Here is a 21,404-nt window from a genome sequence, read left to right as displayed (position 1 = left end):
CTTTTTTATGTTAATTAGTTTCCGCATGTCTAGCTACTAACACTGGTGCTTCCCCTTCAAGTTACCGACGTACAATTTTGTTTGTTAGTTATCTAAAAACAAAATCAATGTCATGTCCTGTATAACAGTCAAAATCATCAGTTCTGATCCCAAAGCGAAGTTGATCATTCTGAAATACAACAGGCAGTGTTTGCACATCACAGTGCTGTTGTACGTGTCACGGTGTGGTTGCGTGTGTCTTTGTGCAGATCAGTAAAAATGAGCAATGACGAGAGAGAGAGAGAGAGAGAGAGAGAGAGATGGAGGGAAACAGAGAAAGGACATTTATAAAGTGTTTATTTCTAATTTGTACCGTCTTGACTAAGACTTGACGGAGCACGAGCAGAAGGAAATTCAAACAAGCCTAAGGGTCCTAATTATCATTTTTTTTTGTGAAACTGAATTAAGGCACAGTAACTGGCAATCAATGTTGTTTTCCCTGTATTTTTTTTATTTCGGTTAATGCATCTAAATGGCTGATTCAGGTTGACACATGATGCATTTCTGTGTGAGCTCTTTTGCAGAGGATAGACAATTGTTTTGTTATTGTAACATCACTACTCTATGATCAACAGCCTTGATGTATGTATGAGTACAGTCAGAGTGATCTAGAATATGTTAGGAAAATAAAATCGAGCACAGGACGTGATTCTTACAGATTTGCAGATATTTCTTTGGCATAACATATCGACACACAGTTCTTTGATTATATCGTCAATGGAATATCGTTAGTTAAGACTTAGGTTCAATGATACCACACCTGCTATCTTTGAGTGTCAATCATGAACCTGGGCTTGAAATATGGCTGTGAAGTGCCATATCATTAAAAAACAGAGATTGTGGTTGATTCAATTCCAGTGTCGACAGATGTTTTTGAACACGGCAACTTAATGTGTAACTGCACCCTGATGAATAGTCCCAGCAGTGGCTCCATTGTCTTCCACAACCTGAAATGACCTCTAATTGCAAAACAACGCAATGCTGCATTACAGATGGGCGGGGTCACATTTTAAACAGACCTCTACCACCTGGGATGTTGGGTGTTCATTGAACAGAGAAACTAGGCAAATTATTTCACCAGCATTGACATGTTGACTACTGATTATTGTTTTAAGAGGTCAAGGAATCCCTAAATGCTTCCTTGTGAATGTAATTGTTGAGCATTAGTAAACATCATCTCCTGAATAGTTCTTGTTTAATATAGCATCATGTTTTGATAAGTGGGGTTTACAATTGTTAGAATTATGTCAACAGTATTTCAAATGCTTTGAATAATTAAAAGGTCTTTGGGCAGCAAACAGTAATAAGATGAGCATTGCTGCCGACGGAAGTTACTGAGCAAAGAAACGGTTTAATGGACCCGGGCACAGGCATGTGACCTTTACACTATAATGGAATGTATTCTTGGATCAGAGAGCATATTCTTAATTTCATAGCCAGCTTGCATTTCCAGATATCCTACTTTCAGGCTCAAGCAGTTCACTGTCATTTTGGTATGTTGTACATGTGCAGTGTTTAATAAGTAATGTGGTTGCCACAGCACGCATGCATTAACAGTGTAGATCAACAGAGTTGCTCAATGCACTTCAAACCCGCTGGCTCTTCCCAAGTGCCCTTACAGCCTTTTCCATTTCAAAGCATCCATTTTAAAACTGCAGAAAGTATTTTTACGTAAAAATACATGCAATCTATCCGCTTGAATCATAAAGTGGCACTGCGCAATAGAAGGACCCCCAACGTTCCTCTTACTCTGGTAAAAAAATGAATACAGACCCAGAGATTGTCAGTCAGTGAAAATGAATAAGCTGTGTGCAGTTTATTGATTTCACTTTATGAATGCTGATGTAGTATTTCTTTTTTTAGTTACATCTCTGCCTTTTAGTCCTAACAACCTACAAAAACAGTGCGGCTTAAATATGTGCTAGTATTGGTATCTGCCTGTCTTACTTGCTGGTTATATACCTCAGGCGATGGCAGTCATGCACATTCTCTGGTGTAACGGGGTGGATACGGAATGATGCAGCTTCTTGATCTCAGTTGACTCCCATGTTGCATCATTTTCAGGTGTAATCTATTGTTAGTCACTCCATATTCAGCTGGTTGCAGAGTTTTCCAGCAGAATAGTGAGCTTCAGAAGCTGTCTGCTCCTAAAACATGTCCAATAGAAGCTGATTTGAGAACTATGTTGTCAAAATGTCACATTACCGGTTGAAATGTAAACATAAGCCAGTAGTCTGCGTTCTTCCTGTGAAATTCCTGCTTATTTTGTAACAGGTTAAGGTTAGGAAAGTAAATTTTAGAGTAAATGGATAAAATTAATCGTTTTAATCAGGAGTAAGAGCTCTTGCTCTGCCTCTCCCTCTTGCCCACTGTGCCACCCACACATCGCCTTGTGCTCCTTTTGCTCGGCTTCTCTTTATTCAATGCAGTTTTGTGTAAAATGAAAACTCGGTGGAAATGCTTTCTTGCTTTTTGGGCTCATCCAAGATAGACAGCAGGATTTTTGCATTTCTCCTTTGCAGTTTTATCTTTTTCATTTTTGCTCAGTTTCGATTTGACAGCGATAAGAAGCAAACATTGAAGTGTATCGTGATTGTACATAAACATACACTTAAAATTGGCTATCCCACAAATAAGTGCTCCCTAATTTCCATCTGAATTGCAAGGGTATTCAACAGTGATGGTACATGATGGAAATAGCATCACAATTACACAACTGTACATTTATTTAATTATTCTGTTATTTCGATGTCTTCACCTGTCATGCTTTCACTTTAAATGTAAAACAGGTATCAAAATATATCATGCCACTCATGTCAACCAGTGATACATTTAATGCATCTTATCTGCATATATAGTGGTCTTATTTAAATGTGTTTCTGTGGCCTTATTTTGCCAGGAATACTCTCAATCAGAGTTGAAAAAAGATTCCACATACACTGTTTTATTTAAGGAATAATTTCTCTGTGGATTAGTTTTTTAATTGTTGGAGCCTGGCTTTTAATGGAGTGTTTGCATTTCTTGACAGCAATAAGCCAAGGTCAGTATATTCCAGAAGTCTTACAATGTGGCATACTCCCAGAAACAATAAAGACCAGATGGTACTAAAACATGTAAATTTTTCACAACCCCCTAATAGATGCTATTTTAAAGATTTTGCTGCTGAAGTATGTGCTAATAAAATGTAAAAAAATGAAAAAGGAAGTGAGATAAAAGGGGGCTTGAATAGCGTCGGCCAACACTGGGTGGAAGTTTTGTGAATACTTTGATCCTGCTGATGTAAGTTTAAGCCATTAGTTACCTGTATTTTCATTCCTCACTTTCAGTATTCCAGGCCAGCACGTTTGCCACTGTTTGTGGAGCTCTGTGTGTGCCTGAGTGTTCTTGTATGCACCTGAACAGAAGCAGAGACATTGAAGGAGCTTATGTGATTTACTGTAGATCACGACTGGGAACACTGCTGTTGTGCTGAGCTCGAAGAAAACCATAGTAAAGGAAACTGCTGTCCTATACAGCTTGACCCATTGCAGGGATTATTTATTGTTGTCAGCTGACAAGCTCATAACTCCTGTTTTACTGATTTATTTTTATTGGTTAACATCAGTTCAAGGACTTTATATCGCTCCGTGGGTTGCAAACAATCTACATACAATTTGTCTATCAAAGTTTTTTGCTAACATTAACTTGACAACAAAGTCAGCGTCAAAACATTAGAAGCATTCTAAACAAAAATGGTATTTGTATATATAAGGTTTTTACTCAACATCATCACATTGGTCTACAACTGTGTTTTGTTTTTTTGTTTGTTTGTTTTTTTTCCTTAATATAGTAACCTTATTTGGTTGGGACCAAGTGATCAGGACTAATCGCAACCAAATTCATAAATAGTTGTAGGGCAATGTTAGACAATCATGAATACAACATTTTCAACCATGAATGTGAAACAACAATGAATAAAATACTTTAAAGGAATTAAAAGTTAAGTTTTAGATGGTGACCTGACCTGTTTCTGCCAGCAGCACCTGGCATGATGTGCTCCTCATAGGAACTCCTGCTTATGAAGGAAGTAGCTTTAATAAGCCGGAGCCTAAATCACCTGCTTGTAAAAATCAAATAAATCCTCACATAGAGATTGCTCATCTGGTTGTTAATTGTAAAATATTATACATTAAAAATCAAAGAAGGTGCTTAAAACATGTTTAAATGGCTCCTGCTTCAAAAACACATTACACTTGGTCTTTCACTCTACTGCTAATGCCCTTGAAATGCATCAGTAAAAGGAATATGAGTCACTCGAGTCTAGTTTAACAGTTTGTGGGAATTATTATGGATGGAAAGATGTTGAATATAAAAAAAATTCGGACTATTGCAACTATTGGAAACTGTATATGTATTTATGCGTGGGATTGTGCCTGGCACCCTCGAGCAAATACATGTTATGCAATACATACTGTATAGAGTATACTCCAAAATTAGAGCTGTTCACTATGCTTTATAATGACAAACTAGATTTTCCTCAATATTGGGATTTTCCACAAAATTTGATCCTTACATTAAGGCAGCTTAAGTATTAGTCGTGTGTATATAACTTCACAGTAGATTTGACTGTATGCAATATAGTTATGTTAATAGGCAAAACTAATCATGCATAGCACAATGATTCCTTTTACACTATATATTGACAGTTTTTCTTGATGCCGAGTTGTAGTATGTCTTTGTACTTGTTGGGTACTTTGTGCCCTTTTTTTGAATACAGCTCAACTTGCAGTCAAGCAGGGTATTGATCACCAAACTCTTTCACTCTTTGTGTGTGAGTGATTTGCTTGAATTCATTTCGTGATTTTTCACACTGGATGAAGACAGATCAGTCTGGATTTGAATCTGGATTGGTGAACATAATTTTATTGTTTTACAAGTTAAAGAGGAAATGGCCCAACAAAGTTGGAAAATGATTGACATTATTCAACTTTAGCAGCAAAGGTAGCAAAATGCAGCCTGGTGGTCCTTGTTATATAGAAAAGTGTCTACTCTGATGCTTTTTATTTAAAACACATCTAATATACACAAAACTTGAGAAAGAGTATTTTGCTACATCCCATTGTTTTCACACTTATATTTATATGTATTTATATATATATATATATTGACATTGCTAATACATTTGGCAATCTTGAGCTACCTGTCTTGCGTAAAGATGGCTATAGACAAAATTAATGCACATAATGTAAGTAAGTTTATCAATAGGGTTTTGCCACATTTGTTCCTCTATCGCTTTCCGCTGTAACTGTTTTTTTAATCTTAGTAATGAAATAGAATCGACAGTATTCGCTTTTTCACATTTCTACTAAGTAGCACCACGTGGGGCTGGAGCCTACGTCTGCATGCTATCATATGAAGGAAAAGGGAAAGGTTGACAATCTAAATGTAAATTAGAATCAAATTCAACTGTTTGGCTAATTGTTAAGATAATAACAGAGGTGCCGAGAAAAAAAAACAAGCTTATACTTGGACAAGAACCAGAACTAACGTTATGGGAATTCTCAGCGGTGGCCTCGACTCTCAGATCTTAAACCAACACACAAAAAAGGCACTTTCAAAGATGTATCATTGATCTGTGTGTATTTTCCTCATTTTCGGAGGAATTACCAATGAGAGCTATTGACATGTAGCATATCTTAGACATTTAAATGACAGAATGAGTGTGTTTTAGTCAGTTAAGCGTCAGGCAGCACGGGGAAGAAAGACAAGCATAAAGTCTGGGATTCTCCCCTGCTGTCAAGGAGTGGCGAAACACCAGCCAATAAGGATTTGAAGGAAACCCCTGCTTGTTCCCAAACTTGTTAAACACAGTGACGGTGTTAACGTGCTTTGTTCCAGCAAGGCTACACAACCCCCACCTCCACACACACATACACACCCCTCCTCCACTACCATATCCAAACACACCCCCTTTCAAAGTTGAGTAAACTTGCAGAGAAGCAGTGAAGGGAGCTTGGCCCTGATTTCAGTGCAGTGAAGGAACCGTGGGGCCCAGGGGACACTCAGGTTACCAGCATCGAATCCTGCAGTATTAGCAGGGCACAGTGAAATAACAGTCTGCCATCTGGAACCTATGCTAAAGCGATCCCAGCCTTGCAGCGTTCAATCACACTGACCTCAATTAAGTGTTATTTGTTCAGTATTTTTATTCACTTCTTCCTGTGCCTCCAGATCTTTCTGTCTCATATTGTAATGAATGCCCGACGCAGTGTGTCAGATCCAGACCAAAGAGTTTAGGTTTTCTTACTAGGTCCTCTACTCTATATGAGCTTCCCCATTACACAAGCAAGCCCACCTCATAAGAGGTTTCAGGGGAGAGCACCTTAAGTGCAGGGGGATAAAGCTGGTCTTTGTGCTGGGGAGGTGCTGCGTGGTATGCTGCAGGTTTGAGTGGGTGCTTTTTGGTGAAGCCTCATGCTCAGGACTCAACGTGGTCTTTCTTGACCCCACTTAAACAGGAGACAATGAGTGTACTTGAGCAGGTCTTTCCTCTTTTGAACCTTGATGCTCCATGCTGTCTACAGTCGTAAGGGAAGATTTGACTAAGCTCACAATGCTATGCATCATCAGTGTGATATGAGAAGGTTTTTTTGAGAACAGTAAAGATTCTGTTCTTTAACCACTAGTCCGTAATGCATCGTTAGTAGTCTTGATTAGATGACTACATAATTATCCATATAAAATGTAACTTTCCTTTCCTTCATTAATATTCTGTAAAGGGAGCACAGTGTTTTTCAATCCCCAGATTCATTACGTTTACTTTTCCAAATCAAAGTTGTTTTGACTGGAGACGTGACTTCAATGAAAACAAATCGCATAAGATTTGATTTGGATTCAACTTCAAATGTTTTATGACTGATTTGATACAAAATACATTTCAAAATGAACTTAGTAAATTTGAAAACAAATTTCTGTAACCACAAATAATGAATATTTCATGTTAAAATCACTGTCGCGTTGTTTCACTTTCAATATTAAATTGGTACGGGCTTGTTATTTATCCTGAACTGTTTTGGTTTTTGACATTTATATGACTTCTGAATTGAATCAGAGCAAACAGAATCCACTTTGAATGAATCCAACTCACTACTTGTGTTTTGAAACCTAACTTGGGACGATAGCAAAGTTGCCCGCGACTCTAAAATGTATTTAAAACATTTGTGCCCTGGGTACTCCATGACTACATTACCCTCGCACTTATTACACTTTCAAAAAAAGGAAATGTTATTAGTAGTTCATTGCCACTTGACAATTCATAAATTAGATTTGGTCTGCATGGCAGAAATTGTTAGATTCCCTTCAAGCTAGGCCAAGGTTAGCAGCATTTTAACAGACTTGTTCACAGGAATGCTTCCATCCGGAAAAAACCTTTTAACAAATTCTTTTAATGGTAGAATTAGCTTATAATTGGAATCTATTATTGTGAATTTTCAGCGTGTGCAGAACTATTCCTGAAAAAAATTATTGAAGACAAGTGTATCTGTTAAACTGTTAGAAAAACACCAGGTATTGTCATACATCTTTAAAAAATAATTTACATTTCAAAGTTTAATGGACAAAAGTTCAGAAAAAAACATCGGCAACACTATTTTAATTTTGATAAAGCAATTTACTTTTATGGTCAATGACAGTCATTCACTGTGTTTACATGCACTAAAGTAAACTGAGTACTTGGAGAGACCTGGTTGCAAAATAAATCTGGTAACACATTTACATGCACAGTGGTAACCTAGTTACTCAAAAACATTGGCATACGTGAGCTCATTGTTAATCTAACCCCATCAAACTACAGAAAATGGAAAAGATGGTGACATCATTTTTATTTGACTGCATTCTACACCGTGAACAAAAACATTTCCTTCATGAAATTTAATGTTAACAGTGTGTCTTCTGCTTGGAAAGAAGTTTCTTGAATTAAGTGAGAATCAAGAAGAAATGTATTTGCAGAAGACATCATCCTCGGCTGACTGGTGATTGATCTTTTCCATATTGTGTATGAAGGAATCTCACGAATTGAATTTTTTTGTTATATTGCAACAACTTCCAACATTACGCACAACTCTCCAGTCAGGTTTTATCATTCAAATTTCATAGTTTTATGCTTTTCAGGTTTCATGCTTTCTTACTCATAAAAATTTCATTGTGGCTCCAGAGGTCTTTTTCCTTGATGCAGGCAAAATATGTAAAATGGGGAAAAAAGGCAAGTTGAAGCTTTGGAGGAAGAAAATGATATTGCTATCGTAATGGCAGGGAGATAAACCAGTGGGAATTATTGGTAGTGTAGTCCATACAAGTTTCAGCGCATGAGACAATAGGCATTTTAACCTGAGGTAGTAGCAGTCATTTATTCTTTCACAAAGAGTGAGTTTTAATTTTAACATTGTATCACCTGTGCCCCAGTCACATGTCAGCTGAGTCCAAATGAAATGAGAGACTCTGTGAGCCTCTATCTTATCTCTATTTACCTTTTGTGATGAGTGAGCGCTGGTCAAAAATTGCCTGGTGCCGTGTGCCACGCTGTCACTGTGTTAGTGCTGGTTGGGTGCCAAAGATGCCAAGTAGATACAGGCTCTACAACTGGCATTTTAAATCCTCTACCACACATCCCCTGCTATCGGTGACAGCCATCAGCAGGAGAGTGTGATTTTAATGGCCGTAGACACATCTCAGAAGACTTCCCAAACAGGTGACATGGGGGAGCATGTGGGTGGGCAGTCTTTTTTTTATAGTCCTTTCTGTTTGTGTAGATTTTCTGTCCGAAGTGGAGGATATTATAACTACTCCAACATATAGGTGGTCTGTTAAAAGAAAACGTGCAAGTCACTGAAAATAAGCCTCCATAAATAAAAATGTTACTCTGCTAAATTTTGTTGGATTCCTTAACTAAGAATGCACAGAGCCTCCAGGAGTCCTGCATGAAAACCTGCCTACCTCCTTTTCAGTACTTTTACGATACCTGAATATCAAATGGAAGTCCACATTCCAAATTTTCGCTCTGAAAGCAGTATAGGTCTGTACCCATTTGGTTAATAGATCCATTAAGCTGCATGGCATGAGTGCATTGCGGCTGCTGTGTGAAGCATAGGATGATGTGTTAATTCTGGGTAATTTATTACCCAGGGGTATCACCAGGCAAAGGCGCTTCTGACAGACTCCGTCTCCCTGGGATCACCACAGCCAGACTTCCATGGGCATTGCCTGCTTAGCAGTGACTCCAGCATGTGGTGCAAGTATGATGTAAAACCCTTAGTGCAGGAAAACAACAGTGAGGATGCACATGGGGTGGCATTATGTCAGACTGGCAGCCTTCGAAGCTAGAAAGCAAAAAGCACACCTGTGGAAAGGGAGAGGGTAATCAAATTTACCTCCGGTGTTCGAGGCACTTGCTGGCTCTCATATGGTTTTATTTATGGAAGTATCCTTTTCTGTCTCGGGCCGAGCTCTGATTAGATCATGGATACTGATTGTGGCCTAGAGCAGTGGTGATCAATCCTAATTTACTTGGAGAATTAAATTTATATATGGGAGGATGCAGTACCCTGCCCTGGTAGATAAAAGGGCATTTCCCTCTGCTGCATTAAAAATCAAAATGACATAAAATAAAGGAACAACACATAACTTTGACTTTGTTTTGTTGCATGTTTTCATAAGGTGTAACAAGGTGCTTTCACTGGGGAATAAAAGCTGCATTAAAGACTGATAGTAGATAAGCCAAAAAAAACAAAAAAACAACAGAAATTGCACAGCATAAGAGTTTGTGCGAGCCTCAGCGCTGTCTAGTGTTCAGCCATTGGGATCAGAGAGTGCAGACCTCTGATGCCTTAGAGGCAGAGGAAGGGGATCGCGCAGGTCAACGCAGCACTGCCAAGCTACCCGTCAGCCATTTCATGTCATAATCATTTAGGGGCAAATCAGCATATACCAACTCTCAGTGCCCCAGGAAAATCCTCTTAGGATTTTTATGTGCACTGTAAGGATGGCGAAATGGATTTCTTTCATCGTGGTCTAAAAAAAGACCATGTTTTTTTTATTTTTTTTTATGTAATATTGTTAAGCTCTCATTTCAACAGCACCGTGTGTTTACAGTCGACCACTGCAGCAGCCACGCCTTCAGAAACATTGCATCTTTATAGCCGGGGCTGTCATCCGGTGGATGATGAAGCTACGGAGTGATTAGCCCCACCCAGAGGCTGCTGAGATGGGAGATGTGGGAGGTGTGTGGTTGTCAAAGCAAGGCTTGCGGAGATGACTCAGTTAAGCACTTAGAGTAAGATCATTACCATGCAGGAGCCCTCCGTCTAGCTTTGCTGCGTGTGCTGATTTTTTTTTTTACTGTTGATATTGAACAGCAGCTGGCTTTATTGTCCCAACACAGTTGTTTTGTGTTGTCTCATGTTCATTGCTTCTTAAGCCAAAAATGTTTGAGGATTCATTTTGCAACACGCCGTTAAGATCCATATTATTGCTGTTGTGAGAAAACCTAATTACTCCAGTTCATGTGATTGATTGACGCTTTTACTATATACAGCACTTCCTGCTGTTCAGTGGTTTACTTTGATCAAGTAGTGGGGGGTGGGGCTTTTGATTATGTTATGTACTCATGGGTTTGTTCTTATAAATCATTGCACTGTGCTGCCTTATTTAACGCAGTTTGACTTGATGGACAACAGCCTGACCTGATCTGATAACATTTTTTTTCTGGGCTGTTTACACTAAAATACATTTTTTACAACATACTGTGAAATAGACAGTTTGAAGGAAATGACTCACAATCTGAGGTAGAAAAATCCTGCGATGATGTTGGTGACCTTGTTAAGTATGTGATTTTTGTAATGCACTTCCTAACAGTGCACTTATATGAGTTATCGTGAAGGAATCTCTGGAGCTCCCATTGCGAGAGGATTGTAATTTGTATCCAGCCGTACAAGAGTACAAGAGCACTATCTCACAGTCTCTGCATGGGGTGGTCCTTCACTCAGAGCTGCTCCTTAAGAGCAACGTAGTGGCCATTTATTAGTCTTGGATTCATGACCTGTCACAAGGGGAAAGAAGCAGAGCCGGAGATTTCCACTGGGCAGCTTTATGGTGGGATCACACTTTGAAGAAAAGCATGGATTAGATGATCTGATTACAAATGGATGGCCCTGAATACTATATCCACAGCCAGTCTGTGGGAGCCACTTATGCAGGGATTTTGGTTTGCATTCGACAGCGTGCTTTATGTTGTGTACTGTGGATACAGACTTAAGCTGTAGCCAATTCTCTCCTACAGAAAATGAAGTGATTTACATTTACATTGAATATTAGACATACAAAGTGGTCACTTGAGACAAATTTGAGACAATTTCTGATGCAATGAGTCAACTGAAATCTGGCTCAACTCGATCTTTTTGGGTTCTGTCTATCTGTCTGTCGTTGAACAGATATGTATTTATTGAATTAATAATAAGCGCATTCATTTATTTTAACAGAATTAGTAGAATTTACACTTACATCGTCGTGTTGTACTACTAAACATTATTCATGCACCCTGTTTCGATCCAGTAATTGCTGGATCATTAGTGGCAAGCTGGTGTGATAACATCTCTGACTCATTTTGTAAATATTTGATTTCAAAGAAACTGCAGACATTTTTTTTTTTTTACCAATCTAATATAATGTCGATAGCATAAAAGTCACCTGTTTTAAATTCTGTGCCTTTACTGCTCTTCAGTCTTTGAAATGACTGATCTCTGGGTGGAATGGAAAAATTATAAAGTGCTGGGGATAAACAATAAAACATTAGCTTTCACCCCTTTTTGCTGCCTCTGTTAAGTGGCAACATCAGTTGTATGATAACTTGGGAGGCCAATACAAAAACACGTCTGCACAGTACAATCGGTTATTTTTAGACCAAGACTAATGGAAGTCACGTTTCATGAAGCTGTTGGTGAATCACTAGAAAGCTAAAGGAGCTTTTTGAAATGCAAAGACAAAGCATTCAAACACGTTGAGATAAAACAAAGCAAAAGCCACACAGGTTGTAGCTCACTAACTTGACAGAATAATGTTAACCTTAACTACTGGGTATAATGTGAAAAGCACAAATCACGCTGTGTAACAATCGGTCTTGACTGTGATGCTTTTCTTACCATTTTGCTAAATACATGTAGTTTTCATATTGAGTTCCTGAGCTGATCAACAGTACAACTGCAAAATTGCTCCGATTTTTCAGGGACGATCAAAAGCAAAATGAGAATAAAACGATGCAGCTCCCTCCGTTCAGATATCTAATCACTTGTTAAGCTTATTATATGATGTTCAAGATGTCAGTTGGGGTTGCAAGCGGATCTCGTTAATACCCCCTTCCTCACCATAATACAATTAAAACTCATCTGGCATCAACTACCAATGCCGTTTTATTGTTATCTGCTAACACCGATATACACTGTATATCTCTGATTTCTGCCACCACCCCAAATACAATTGAGACAAATTTATTTTAGGTAGAACATTTCTTAGTAGAAAGTACTTTTAGTAAAACAGCAAGATTGGTTAATTATCACATTATTGGAGACACTAACAAATATTACAAAAAGGCTGTGAGCACCAGCTACTATATCCATTCTCCTCCATTGTATTGGGGGCAGTAGCAGATCTCTCTAGACCTGCCATATGAAACTCCCAGTTTCCATGCAGTGACTATGAAGGTGTTTTTGAAATTCCCTGAACCAACCTTCAAGGCATGGAAACAGCACTTAAAATAGTTTTATTCAGCGCATCATTTATTTGCAGCATTTCAGTTCCATAGACCCTCCTTAGGCTACAGCTGCAAACAGTGAGTGTGACAGTAGCAAGTTTACAGTAAGTTGATTATTCCTTAGCTGGTATTAGGTTTGGTTTCACTGCAGGCAAAACTATAAATCAAATTCAAGTCTAGCCTTTGCAGGATAATGAGCATTAGGCGTAGACTAATGAGGCAGGTCAGCACCAGAGTACTTCAACCTAGTGGAGAGGTCCTCTTTTAAACCTGCGCAATGTTGTTCTATAGAACTATAGTGAACCTTATAAGTACACATTACTTATTTCCATTTATTCAGCGCAGGATATGGAACTCTGGATCAATCCTCACATGCTGCATTTTGCCAAGGTCAGGGGTGTACATCAATGTACAAAGTGAATAAATAGACTGCTTCTCCCTGTTATTTACCAGGCTGGTTAAAAAGCATTAGTCCATTGGCTTCTCTGTCAGGACTAAACCTTGAATAGCTTCGAGTGATTAGTAGCAGGGAGCATGCTGCAGCAGTGGTCCCAGGCTACTTTTGTTTATGTTAAGGCTTTTACGCATTCTGTTTTATGCGCTGGCGGGGCTCGCTTTTGATCCCGGAAGGAGGCGGCTGCTGAGATACCCCACCACCACCAACGTGCCCTCCCTCCCCTTCCCCAGCTTGCATTAGCAAATTCAGATGTGTTTGGCAAGCCATTCACCCCATCAACCCAAGTCTTTTTTCCTCTATTGAAAACACACCTTTCTGTTGACTGAGGAGGCTTTAGAGCTTGGGCATGTGCAAATTTTCCTGAAAAGATATAAGTGGTGCCTGTATGGAGCGTTCCTTTCTCTCAATGGACATTGTAGACAATGCTCTTGATATTTGCCTAAATTTCCTCCCAGTTGCCCTAAAGGCTGCCTGTCTGTGGAGATGTTTGTCTGCAGTGTTGTGACCTTACTGTCACTTTTGATTTAGGTACATTAGATTGTATAAATAGGAATAATCCAAACCAAATTTTAAAAAAAAGAAGTTTGACACCTGTTTTCTTACACGTGTGATTAAAAATAATTGTTTAATATGAATTTGAAATGATTTTGGTGACATTTTATGAAATGGTGTTAACATTTGTTAATTAAAATTGATAGTGTTTCAAAATATGAGTTTGGTTTCCCTGAACTGAAAATCTATAGTCTTGTAATATATACCAGCAGTCATTTATCAATAAATGTCATCAGTTACACATCGTCTTAATGTTTGTGATCACTTAATTAAGTTATTTCCCAGACAAGTAATCTGTAATCATTTTAGATTACACCCTGAGGGATTTGGTAAACATTGTGGGTGTGTTAAATTGTATGTTGTCTGTGTTGTGAAGAATGTTACTTTGGCATTAAGCCCTGGGTTCTGCATGTAACAAAATCTATGACATGTAAAGAGCAGCATGGGTTTAATTATAATGAAAAACAGTGTTGTGCAGAGAGAGAAGGTTAGATTTATATGCACCAGCACTGAATAGCAATTCTCATCACACTGCTAATTGTTTGATGGATAGTACGGAGCCATTTGTATTTATATTGTACCCCAAATGCCTCCCACCTATTTAGATCCCATATTTAACTCCTGACACTGGAGCCATAGTCACAGTAACTGCCCAACAAAAAACTCAACAAGTGTTTTAACAGCAGCTTCTATAACACACTGCTCACACTGCAGGTGTTTGTTTCATAGCTCAGTTTGACACGAGAGATTATCACCGCATCGAGGAGCTCCTCTGCAGCTACAAAGCTTTCCACCTACTCACATTTTTAGAGTTGTCTTCCTTAGCAGTAATTGCCTTTTAATTTGAAATATGGGCTTTTAATCTGAAAACTCAGATACGCAGCATTCAGGCTACGAATGGTGTAACTCATTCACTCGGAGGGTTTCTAGTGCTGACCCCATTAGTCCAGCCAAAAACTGCAGGTCTTATCCAAATGTTACTTGCGTGTCCGTGGAGTTGATGGATGGTTGCTCTCCTTCTGAAACAGGCAGCATTTAGAGTACGCCAAATAGTTTTTAATTTTTTTTAAAATTTATCATAAGCAGTGACATCTTAACCACAGCATGAAAAACGAAATTACCAGTCCCACTATATGCCTATGCAAGTAAGGATTGGCTGTCTGTAAATTGAACGTTTGTTATTCTGTACTGGATATCCATTCTCCTGAATTGTCTGTTGAAACCATTTTTGGTTTTCACTTTTTCTTGAGCCACTTAATCGGTCCTGATTTTACCTGTACTGACCTAGTCAGTGCATTTACCGGCTGATTGTGATCTTGAATGCATCATAGGAACGTTAAAGTGCAGAACAGGTCGAATGATCGTGATATGTTTTTAGGAATCACGTTACTCATAATGTTTGAGTCTGCAGTCCCCTCCTCCACACACGCATTTCAACAAGGATTTAATGCATCACTGATGACTTCAATTCTTTGTTCAACACTCCCTGCACCTTTCTCTCTGTACAACCACATTATTGCACTGCTTCCAGCTGCTATACATTTGCTTTACCTCAGACAAACATGACTCTAACCTGGACAATTGTAGACAATGTAATTGAAAAATGTGGAGTCTGCAATTGTTTCAACGATTAAAGAGACCATCCATTTCTTTTGTGTATCCAGAGACCTCAATTGATTTTGGATCATAGCATAGATATGCACCTAGTGTCTTTTTGGCTCTGCAGCCTTTTGGAGAACATTGTCTTTGAAATAAAAGCATGATTCTTATCTTTGTTTCAGAGATTTCAATTCATGGCAGTTATTTTTCACTTGTCTATGTAAATAACTTATTCAACTAAGTCTTTGTGAATGTACCCTCATTAACCTTCTCCTTCAGTGCTTCAAGGCACTTCTTTCTATCCCTCGTGTCTTACATCAGCTAATAAGAACACTTTAAAAAATAGCCCTTGTATCACCTACACTTCTGTTTCTTAGTGAGAGATGAGACATCTGTCAAATTAATTGTTTATTATCTTTAACTGCCATTATGTGACATTAATGCACTATTGCCATTGCCCTTGTTTCAGCACCTGTTCCCAGAAATTTGACTTAGATAAACAAAAACAACAGCTATGCTGAAACACGATGATGTCAGATGTGTGCTTTTCTCAAAAATTTTGAAAGCAGCACTCAAGGTTGATACCATTTTAGACAGACAGGAGAACATCTGCATCTTATCTCATCTCTCATGGGGTATGGCCTGTTGCTTCTCTTCAAAAAACGCTCCACTGGGTTTCCCATGGTCTCAAAAGTACATCTCATTGCATACTAGCTGATAAATAATGAGGAGAAAGGGCAGGAGATGGATGGTCAGCTCTTTGGAAACAAAAACAATGCACTTTACAGAACATTCTTGAAACTTGAGAAGGCTGTTTGTTGCCCACATTCTCACATTTGCATACCATCAAGGATCTCGAGTAAAAGGTAAAATTTAGCAATTTATACAAGCTGCGTCTGAAATCTTGGGAGCAGCTGAAGTGCTCTTGTGGTTGCAGAGTGAACGGCCCCCCACTTCCCAGTGTGGCTGAGGTCCTGGTATTGAGGCCTCAAGTCATTAATCACTAGGATCTTTTCAGCTGTCAATACATACAAAAAACAACCCCCACCACCCTCCTGCCCCACACCCCCACCCAAACCCAACAATGGTGGCTTAAATGAGACCCTTTTTTTTTTTTTTTTTTTTTTTTCAGAGCAGTGGCAAATATAGTTCAAGGAGGATTATTGTTTACTGTTCTGTCCGGCACAAATCTCATACAGTATTCATAAAGAGCTTATCTTGTGGAAAAAAATCCTTGTCTGAACAACACAGGCATATTGTCAGTAAAAACTCTCCGATTTGCCCGCAGTAAGATTTATCTCTTTTTCAAGGACCTCTCCTATCCAGTGAGTTGCATCATATTTTTAGCCTATAGTAAAATACATTTTCAAGTGTGGGAGCAAGAAGTATGAAAGCAGAATCCTGTGGCGTGAATAAGGTTTTAAGCTCATTAAACTGAATATGATTATAGATCTATTATCATGACACTGCATTTGGAACAAGCAGGAAAATATGTTACATTTCTTCAACCTAATGTCTGCCTATGTTGAGGACTTGAGCCTCAAAGTAAACAGTGAACAAGCCTTTAATAAAGTTTACGGGGCACATCGACATATGTTAAGCCAACTCAATCTCTTTAATCCACGTGGTCACTTCGAATGAGCTGTTTGCAAAGCGTCATCATTAATTATCTACCCATTAACTTATGTCATGATTCACTGACACAGCAAATTCTTGTTTTCTTTACATTTATCTTTTTATTTTTTTGTCTATTTTCCTTTAACTATTTTGTCCTTGAAGGCACAAAATAAAAAAAATAAGAAAAAATGAAATGCAGCACATACCGTGGCTGAATGCTAAAAGTTCCTCTCTATATTGATCATATACTCAGAGTGCTGTTTGGCAGTTGTAGTTTTATGTTGCAGATTTTAATCATTTCTGCTGGTTCAGAGTGGTCCTAGATTTGTTTCGCACCTCCGGTTTTCAACTGGTGATGATTTGTAACTTATAAACAACACAACTCATGGAAGGACACATGCCATTTTTACAGATGCTGGAGAACCATGCATTTCTATACTGCACATAAAATAAAATATTTGTGGGAGAATTGCACCGTAAACTTTATAGGTGCAAGATTTGTTGTGCCATATTTTATTGAATCTAATCCTGGTCGTTTATTGTGCTCTCACTGTGCTGAGCCATGCATTTCCTAGTTGGGAACATGCATTTGCATTTAAACATGAACAAGAATTATGCCATCTGAAATAACAGATCATGCTTGCAAATGATATGTGGTACAATTAAACATTAAACATCAACATTGAGGAATGTATTCTCTTTGATTTGGCTAAAGGGAAATTAACTAATGGATTAAGAAATAATTAGATGAGTGCTGCTGTCAAGGTATCTGTTCATACATAAAGTATCCTCTTTTTTTTTTTGCTTGTGTTTCTTTTTCTTCTGCAGAATCACTCAAACTAAACTGGCATTGTGACCCACATTGGATTTTGAAAAGAGTGTGGAAGCAGCCATGGAAGTGAAGGAACGCAGACCCTACCGCTCACTCACTGCCCGGCAGGACACAGAGCGCCGTTACACCAGCTCCTCAGCTGACAGTGAGGATGGAAAACCGAACACCAAATCTTACAGCTCCAGTGAAACACTCAAGGCCTTCGACCACGACTCGAGGATGGCGTACGGCAGCCGTGTCAAGGAAATGGTTCATCACGAAGTGGACGAGTTCAGCCGTCAAGGTTAGACCAATATTAGAAATACTGTGTTCCTCTGCCGATAGAGGAGAATGTCACCAATATCACTCTGTTCATCTATAACTACATTTGCAGTGGCTGATTATTATTTAAAGGGTAACTGCCTGGTCTTGGTACATGCATCATTGTTTTTTAATGAGGCGTCTCTTGATAATTCACACTCGGTCACAGTCGAGGTCACTCAGCAGAAGGGAGGCCGGGCAATGTTAAAAACTGCGTGGAAGACATGCACACTTTGACCTCCTCGTTCAAATATATTATTGATGAGAAAAGTTCAAACCAAATATGATGGTACAGTCAAGCTTTATTAAACTTTCAGCAAAGTCCAACCAAAGCATAGGTTGTGACTTTTTCATATCAAAATATTTTTTATTGACATAGCCATGTCCTTTTAGTTGGTGCACTGAAGGAAATAAACTACAACCTTGGTTTCATTGGATAATAGTTTTATAATAACTTTTATTAATATCAAAACTGAAATATAAAAATATAATAGTTTTAAGAGATTTTTTTAAATGTTTTTTTTTTTTTTAAAGCCTCACAACTTGAGTTTGTAATTTTGAGGGAAAATTGTCTGTTACTAAGATATTTAATAATGGCAAAGTGATACATTTAGAGTTTGAAAATGGTTGTTGGGAGTTATGAACAAAAGACACAAACTGCAAAAGCAATACAAAATACCAGTTGTTTTTAAAAGCACCAATGTGCAGTATTTCTGAACTTTCTACTTTGGCAGCTCCTACTGCTTATTATTTAAAGTGGGGCTTCAAATACCAAACTTGCTTCCATCTAGATGTAACTCCATAGCCACTGCCTGTGAGACCAATATTCTTTAATGAGTTCAACACCAGGATATTGCTGCCTTTTTTTCTGTAATGTATATAATATATTATGTTAAGTGATCAAGTAGTGGGAGTTATGTTCACCAGAGCTGTGTATTTATTGGCTTGCTGTAGGAGCAGAGTTTTCCCTTCGAGACCTCGGCTTTGGGGAAGCTCTCCCAACACACGTTGCTACGTACAGGACTGAGCTGGGGATGCCACACCGCGACTACTCCGTCAGCGTGGGCTCAGATGCAGACACGGAGACAGACGGCATCATGTCGCCGGAGCATGCTGTCAGATTATGGGGCCGCAGTAACACCAAGTCCGGCCGCAGCTCGTGCCTCTCCAGCAGGGCCAACTCCAATCTAACTCTGACTGACACTGAACATGAGAACACAGAAAACGGTAAGACACTTCGCCGTTGTACTTTTCTCTTTCATTGTTTATCAGACAGCTGATTTTACAACCTGTACGTCTCCATGTGGATTTGATTCTGGTTTCAAAATTCAATAGATCTGTGTTCATGTTTCTTGCCTCAGCGCCGGCAACAGCCGTGGCCAGAGGCATTGTTTTAGGGTTTTCGGTCCTACTGTCCCATGCTCGCGAACGCAATATGCCTTAAGTGAAATTCTTCAAATTTGTCACTCACACTGAATAGATTTTGGAGGTCAAAGGTCATTATGACCTCACAACACACGGTTGTGGCTATAACTCAAGGTTTTATATGCTAATTATGAAACAATTCCACACACATGTCCGATAACATTAAATGATGAAGTGATGACTTTTTATAACCAAAAGGTCAAAGGTCGACTTCACTGTGGTAACCTAATATTCTTTAAATTGAAATTGTTCTGTCCATTTAGTGCCGTAACTCTGGAACAGGGGAGAGTGTGACCACATTCCATGTGTGGTCAGATAACGAATTGGTCACACTAATCTTGGGTGTCCACCTGCAAACTGGGCGGATAGTGTAGATCTTCTGTGCTGTCGGGTTAAAGATGTGTGTGACGCATCCATGTTTTAGAAGCTGTAAATTCTCTGCTGCAATATCTGTCTTGGAAGCATAGTCTACTGTTGTGTTGTGTTCTCAGCTTTGTGTTCTATCAAATTCAGCTTTATTAGGAAAATTCCTTAAATATCTAAATGTGTCATATGAGTCTGGACAGACATGGATGTGATATGAAACCTTAATGGTTGGAGGGTGAGGTGATAATTTTAGTTTAATCATGTTCCTTTACACAAAAACAGAAGGATTTTTAGGCAACAAAAAATAGTGTTGACTGCAAGGTGCAGTGTAAGACTAAACAATCATTATGTTGGTTTGAATTTGCTTTTGACACTGCTCAACTGGAATCTATACAACCACAATATTGGGCTGCACCTTTTGCCCTTGTGTGAATATCTGGGTACAGTTTTGACTGTCTGAAACTATTTCAGTGTGACTAAATTGAAGTTGACCATTTTTTCTGCTCGGAAATGGGAAGCCATCTATATGTGTATGTGGTTTGGGGTTTTTATTTTGACGCAGGGCATGAAGGGCCTGTTTGTTCAGCGGTCATTTAACCTGTGACAAAGATTCAGAACGAGAACAGCTGTTCTGCTAAAGATACTCTTAAAATTGTAGATTACAGTGCGACAAAATTCAGTTTGAAAGGGGAATTTCAAATACTCCGCCTGCACGTATTTCTTGGTAAACTCTGTGCCATCTTTTTCTTGGATCGTGTACAATAATAGAAAAAGTTGTTTGAGTAAATTCAGTGCAGTGCGGAGGCAGTACCTGGTAGACTTTCACACTCATCACCCTGTTTGTGTCCATTATGTCTTCCCTTTTCTGCATTTGTATATCGGACTTTCTGCCAGACTGTATTATTTATTTATTTTACTGAATACAGAGTTGCTATGCGTTCACATCTCAGCTCTGTTTTGCATGATACTACGTTAAACACAATCCTGAATCATGCATATTAACTGGCAGATTTATGATAGCGTTCTCAGGATACTTTACAGATAGAGGAACTCGTCGAGGGCCTAGCGGCAAAATTCTAATTGCCCCTGCAAAGCCTTGCAGAAAACCTTGTGAATAGTTTTGCATTTTAGAGTGTGTCACATTATGTATTAGCTTCTTATTATAACTGACAGAAATTACTCTTGGAAGTGGAATCCATTTGCCCGAATGACTCAGGGAGACAACGTGGCATCCCTCTGCTTGATCATCTGAGATGCCAAGGGACTTGGATTTGGCTGTATTGTACATAATTAAAGAGAATCTCCTTGGATGGCTGTACAGGAGTTTGGTATGCTGGCGTGCATTCAGAGCACCCATAGCTGCAGCATGATGCATCTGTGAGGCCCAATCGAGATTCTAAGTAGCTTTTTATTCCACTCACCCAAGCAGCAAGAGCACT

The 21,404-nt window shown here is 38.8% G+C and overlaps 1 protein-coding gene across 6 annotated transcripts in view; it reads left to right on the top strand.

The window, feature by feature from the left end:
• Positions 1–21,404, top strand: part of tenm4 (teneurin transmembrane protein 4) — a 138,780-nt gene that overhangs the window by 13,343 nt on the left and 104,033 nt on the right. For all 6 annotated transcript variants that reach the window (XM_069161183.1, XM_069161182.1, XM_069161180.1 and 3 more), the window contains exons 2-3: positions 17,871–18,157; positions 19,129–19,401. In XM_069161183.1, the coding sequence (XP_069017284.1) occupies positions 17,935–18,157; positions 19,129–19,401 (496 nt within the window). In that variant the 5' untranslated portion in view covers positions 17,871–17,934. The remainder of the gene's footprint in view (positions 1–17,870; positions 18,158–19,128; positions 19,402–21,404) is intronic.

This window comes from Embiotoca jacksoni, unplaced genomic scaffold (genome assembly GCF_022577435.1).
Source record: "Embiotoca jacksoni isolate LCO1_2020_lvr unplaced genomic scaffold, fEmbJac1.0.p SCAF_28, whole genome shotgun sequence".
In the NCBI taxonomy this organism is placed as follows: Eukaryota; Metazoa; Chordata; class Actinopteri; family Embiotocidae; genus Embiotoca; species Embiotoca jacksoni.
Note: the sequence above shows the minus strand (reverse complement) of the source record. Positions and strands in the feature narration are given on the sequence as shown.